The sequence below is a fragment of the Monodon monoceros genome, unplaced genomic scaffold (assembly GCF_005190385.1).
Source record: "Monodon monoceros isolate NGI ecotype Baffin Bay Population unplaced genomic scaffold, NGI_Narwhal_1 Super_Scaffold_16, whole genome shotgun sequence".
Classification (NCBI taxonomy): domain Eukaryota; kingdom Metazoa; phylum Chordata; class Mammalia; order Artiodactyla; family Monodontidae; genus Monodon; species Monodon monoceros.
In genome coordinates this window covers 81,328,378-81,334,518 of record NW_021703772.1, presented here as the reverse complement: position 1 = coordinate 81,334,518, position 6,141 = coordinate 81,328,378, and the positions used below count along the sequence as shown (strand labels likewise).

Here is a 6,141-nt window from a genome sequence, read left to right as displayed (position 1 = left end):
CTCATTCCTGGGAACATAAGGGGGAGGGGTGGGGGTGCAGTTCACATACCAACCCAATTAACTTTCAATTGGGTTCGCCGAAATAAGGAGCCAATTAGAAAGAACGTGACATTTACAAAACTCTGGAGTAGTTGAATAGCAACTGTGTTTACTAGTTTTAAGGTTCCTTTCCAAAGGTAATTTGTTCATTATTTCGAAGCTGCCTGCCCTGATCATAGTAGTAGTACGGGGGGAAGTGGAAACTGGAATATAATTTCAGTTCTTACAGTTACTTGACCTTTCTAATTTAGAGTACATTTAGAAGTAGTTTTATTTTGATATAGCTTTAAAACTATTTCTAATTCTTGGGTGTTTATATATTACACTTGCTTGGCCAAATTCATGTCCTTTGGAATTGGTCCAGAGAATATTTGAAGTGGACTGATTCTAGAATGACTATATTCAGTGCATTGTATGTGGAAACTAAAATAGATTAGGCTGCACAACCATTTGAAACAGGTTTTGATAAAGACATTTTATAACAGGCTGTACTTCAAAAGTTGAAGAATATTTTCTGTTTTTAGCACTAACAAGTGTATGGGTATTCAACAGATAGATTAGAAATAAACTTTATGAAAAATAATATTTGTATACAAATAAAAGCTACTTTCCAAATGTGAAACAGAGGCATTCTGGTTTGGGCACTGAATTTGAAGCCAAGAAAACACAGGCTGTGTCTCACTTGAAAAGTGTATTATGTTATTTGCCTCAAACTGTTTTATTCCCAGCTCTATAATCATTGCCTACAGGGCAAGAGGAAAATGGAGATTTGGGGAAAAAAATCTGCTACATGGTCAAAGAAAAAGAACAAACCAACAACTACTACAGCAAAAACCCATTCCTGTAATAGAATTTCAGGTTTCACAAAAGTTTCTTTGAATGGCTTTGATTGGTTCTAAAATTCCTAGGCCCAAAAAGAGGAAGCTGAAGAGCCAGTTAGGCCATAAGAGCAGATATTGGCAGCAATGGCTAGGTCAGGTGACAGGCTAAGAAGATATGTGAATTCCAAGTGGGAGTGGAATGGGGTCAGTATCACTGAATTTTTTCAGGGGATATCAGTCAACAACTATATAGTAGGTGCCGGCTATGCGTGAGGCATAGAACTGGGGATACAGTGATTAACAGAGCAGATGTTGGTCCTACCCTCCTTGAGGCTATTGCATCCTTAGGCTCTGGGTTATGCACTCTATTAGCCATTGGTTGGAAGGTCTCAGTAATTTGGATCAGCAAGTGTAGAATGCTGAATGGTCAATAAACTGAAGAGCTTGGATAACAGGGTGGCATTGCTGAGAAAACAAGAGTTTTGGAGTTAGGCTAGACCTGGATTTGAACCTACTTCTTCAAGTTTATTATTGTTGAAACTTGGCAAACTATCTGTCTGAGCCTGTTTCCTTATTAGTAAAATTGTAATTGTAATTTCTTCACAGGGCTATAATGAGAATTAAGTGGGATTCTATTAAAATACAATTAATTGAGATAATAGATACATAGTATCCCTAGAGTGGCTGGTATATTATAGATACTCAGTATTTTCTTTCTTGAGAGAGAGTAGCAATAAATACAGGGAACAGAAGAAAGCTATCATTTCTGAACCTGAGAAGTGCCAGATGAAAGCCCTGGATGACTCATTTCTTCAACCATTGCTTCCCCCCACCCCTCTCAGGCTTGAATCCAGGGCTGACCCCCTCCCAACAACATCTTGTTCTTCCTTGCAGAGAACTGGAACTGTTCCAGAGGGTAGCACTCAGATCAGGACATGCCCATAAGCTTGAGGAAGGTATTGCTTACAAGAAGTGAGTCACTGCACCTCCATTCTTTAGATGGAAAACACTCAAGCCCCACTAAAAGCCTGAATTTCTTGCTGGGCCAAAGGGGTTAGACTATGCCATGCAGTCTATACCCACCATTTTGCCCTCAAAGCGGGAGGTGGAGAGAAAAGGGAGGACAGGAAGGAAAAAGATAGAAGGGAAGAAGTAGATGAGGAAGTGGAGGAAGAGATGGGGCTTTGATGTCCCATAGAAATGACAGTAGGAATAGGTTTTTTTCTATTCTGGATGTCAGCAAACCATCGACTTTTCTCTGAGCTAGGCAAAATACTTATCAATTATTAGAAAATGGCAAAATGTGTTACACTCTTCCTAGGGATTTTGTGGGAAAACTGTAATGCTTAAAGTCTAACCAAGGAACTCAGCTAAACGAGGTTGATGTCAACAATAGGTGGTACTTATTTGAGTTAACTGGATTTTCTCTCCTCTTTAGAACTTTCTCTAACCGGTTCAGGCTAAAGAAGTCTCCTTTCTCTGAACTCTCGCGGCAGTTACGGCCTGTACGACTCATTTGGTAATACTCATGTTCTACTGCCTTGTATCGCCTATATAGTTTTCTTCAAGTGATAAACTTTTTTTTTTTTTTTGCCGTCATCTATCTTTACGGCTGCCCTGTTCGTCAACTATTTAAATCTCATCTGTCCAACCTTTCTGTCATCCCATCAATGTGAAAGCTGCACAGGGCAGGAACTATGTATCTCAAACTTCTTTGTGTCTTCCACAGCACCAATATTTTACACAGATCGGCCACGTTGGAAATGTGTGCTGCCTTGGTTAAATGCTATAAGCTTAAGAACTCTAATATTTTTGAAATCAGAAGTATCTATCATCCACTAAAGAATTCTATGAAGTTTGGGTGACAGGTTCAAGCGCACTTGTTGCATCTGGCAGCTTCAAACGTTTTTCCTCATTGCCGTTAGCATCCTCCCGGCGAAAGCGAGGATGCCTTACCTTGGAGAGCTCTTTCGGTCAGGTACTAAAGAGAGGATGCGGGGAAGAGGGCTGGGACTGCGTAAGCGTTTTCCCGGCAGGAGAGACCCGGCAGGTCGGCGCGCCTCGGAGTGGGCAGAAGGAATGGACCTTTCGCACCTCTCAGGGATGTGCGAATTGGAGGATGCGAATTAGCCGGCGCTCGGGGCGCCTTGGAGATAAGCTCTTTATAAGTTAAGGCTCGGTGGGGCAGTTGTGGCTCCGGTTGACATTTTCCTTTCGCGCTCACAGACTTCTGCACGCTCGCGCTGCTCAGCGCGGCTGTGTTTTGCCCGGCACCGTCCTCCGGGGCACCCAGCGAGCAGGGTGTCGGGGCCGCGGAGGCAGAGGCGCACGCTCGGGGGCGCGGGTTAACTTGCGCACCTGGCACCTGCCACACGGCGAGAGCGCGGGCTGCCGAGCGGAGCGCCGCCACCGCCCCCTCACCCGGAGCGGCCCGAGGCTGAGCACGCTCCCGCGGGCCGGCCGCGCCGCAGAGAGAGTGGGTGGGCGGGCGAGGGAGGGGAAGGGAGAGGAAGGGAGAGGAAGGAGGGAGGGAGGAAGGGAGAGGGCGAAGCGCGTCCCCGCGGCGGGGGCGCGCTCTCGCGCGGGCTGCCGGGATCGCTCGCCGCCGCTGTGGTAATGTCCGCCATGTTGGCCATGGCGCAGGGAGCGGATCGGGCGGGCGAGCGGCGGATCTAGTGTGTGGAAGCGGCCGCGGGCGGCGGGGGGCTGTTTTCGGGCGGGGTGGGCGCCCATGCTGTGGCCGGGGGCAGTGAGGAGGAGGAGGAGGAGCGGGCCGGCCGCGCTGCACTGAGGAAGGAGGTGGAGGAGGCGGCGGGAGTCCTCCCCCCCTCCCCTCCCGCCCCGCCGCCGCCGCCCGGGCTGTTCCTGTAAGGCGGGGAGACAATGAGTAAACTCTCCTTCCGAGCGCGGGCGCTGGACGCCGCCAAACCGCTGCCTATCTACCGCGGCAAGGACATGCCTGATCTCAACGACTGCGTCTCCATCAACCGGGCCGTGCCCCAGATGCCCACCGGGATGGAGAAGGAGGAGGAATCGGTAGGGACTCGAGTGTTTATTACCCCCCCTTCCCTCCTCCCCCCTCCCCTTTGTCAGTCGGGCTTCGCCATTCACAGAGCGCTTTACGCTCGCTGGAGGGCGCCGCAGCCGCTCTAACGCATGGGACCCTACGCCGGCGGAGTAGCGTAAACCCTCTCGGCCGGCGCAGCGCCCGCCCGCGGCCGCCATGTTGTTGCGTCCCAGTGTTGTGATTAGCTCGCAGCGCCGCTTACGCTGCCGTAAGGGGGCCTTGCCGTAAGCGGCGGCCCGGAATGGCGCAGGGGATGTTCTGGCCGCACTTGGCGTACGGCCTCTGTTTACCTTTTTTTTTTCTTCCCCCGGCGCGGGATGCGAGGGATCCTTTAGCTAGGGAAGATTCCCCCCCCCCCCACTTTTAGATTTAGTTTTGCATTGGGCTCTCTTTGAAATGACTTAACGGAAAGTAAAGCGCTTTCAAAACAAACATCATCTTCCTTCTATCAAGGTAATCCTCGCTCCCCGGCCCGCTTGGGTGCAGCGGGATGAAGGTGGTGCAGCACTGCGGCGGGGGAGGGCGGGGGACGCCACTACCAGCAGGATGTAGCGCTAGAAAGCCGCTGATCGGCTAGCTCCGCTCCGCGGAGCGAGTTCGTTCGGCCTGCCTAGCCGGGACGGCGCCCGCTCAGTGCGCGGCGTTAGAAAGGGACCGGGGATGTTCAGCTGCGAGCAGCCGGCGCTGCGCTGTCCTCGCGCCGCGTTCCGGAGAATTGTCATGTGCGTTGGGGGGTGTCTTTTAGAAGTTGAGGACCTACTGCATCGAAATTGACAGCTGCATTTTTTATAACAACAGCAGTTTAGGGCAAAAATGCTTTTTCCCCCTGATGGGTTAAATTTTGGATACGGTTGAATTTCACCTGGCTTGAGAATGTTTATGACTCTGGAGTGGTGTTACTTGCGTGCGAAGTTCATAGTAACTGCAACCTCAAGAATTTCTTCAATGAACCTGTGGTCCCGCCTTATTGTCAACCCCGGGTGTGCGTGGATTGGTTCTCTTGCTTCTGTGACTGTCAAAAGAAGGCCTGAGGTTTCTGTGATTGGTTTTCTCTTTTGACTATTAATATTGCAGGAAATGCTTTTATGCTTTTGATTGGCTGCTCGAGTTGTGACCTCATTATATTACCCTGTTATTACTACTTTCTGCTGTGATTGAATCACGTTTCTCGGTGTTTGTTTTTGAAAGCCTTGCACTTGCCATAGAAAAAGTATGTCCTCAATATCAGATGAACATTCAACTTTTTAAAAAGTAAGCAAGATGAAAACCCAACATTTATGCTGAAGGTTTAGAGCTAAGTCAAATGTGAAAATTCTTTCTGTTTTTAAATAAAATTTATTTCTAGCTTAGCTCAATTTTCCATGGGAAAGATAATTAAAATAAGGAATAGTATGTACAAGAATTAATTTAATTGAGCTTTAAAAAACACAACTTGGGATTCCACAAAGTTACATTTCTATTAATGTTATTTCCCAAAAAGAAAGGTGGCTAATGAGTCTTTCTTTAAAATTTATTTTATTTATTTATTTTTGGCTTATTTAATTAATTTATTTGTTGGGTCTCCGTTGCTGCACGCGGGCTTTCTCTAGTTGCCGCGAGCGGGGGCTACTCTTCGTTGCTGTGCGCGGGGTTCTCATTGCAATGGCTTCGCTTGTTGAGGAGCACGGGCTCTAGGCGCGTGGGCTTCAGTAGTTTTGGCACACAGGCTCAGTAGTTGTGGCTCACGGGCTCTAGAGTGCAGGCCCAGTAGTTGTGGCGCATGGGCTTAGTTGCTCCGCGGCATGTGGGATCTTCCTGGCAGGGATCAAACCCGTGTCCCCTACATGGGCAGGCATATTCTTATCCACTGCGCCACCAGGGAAGCTCATGAGTCTTAAAGTATCAATATTGTATGTAATTACTTGGACCCTATTATTTTGGTTTGGGAAGAACTTGAATCAAGAAACTTGTTCTAGAATGAATAGTTAGCCCCTGGAAGATACATTACTTTTTGCCAACAGTGATTAGCAATGCACTTATTTATTGCTTTAGGTCCTTGGTCACATAGGTCTTGGTATTTTATCTTAAGTTAGAAGAAAACTTGCAATTTAGTTCCTGTTTTAATGATGCATTAAAAATAAATGCTTAACCCCCTTACAATTTTGTACTATAATACTAACCTTTTCAGTAAAACTTGTGATTTTCTTTTTTTTTTTTTTTTTTTTTTTTTTTTTT

General features: G+C 47.4%; 1 protein-coding gene across 1 annotated transcript in view; it reads left to right on the top strand.

Annotated features, from left to right (window-relative positions):
- The first annotated feature begins 3,472 nt into the window (after positions 1–3,472).
- The window catches only part of EPC2 (enhancer of polycomb homolog 2), a 107,289-nt gene continuing 104,620 nt past the window's right edge, over positions 3,473–6,141 (top strand). Inside the window, exon 1 of the mRNA XM_029225409.1 lies at positions 3,473–3,896. Within this exon, the coding sequence (XP_029081242.1) occupies positions 3,744–3,896 (153 nt within the window). The 5' untranslated portion in view covers positions 3,473–3,743. The remainder of the gene's footprint in view (positions 3,897–6,141) is intronic.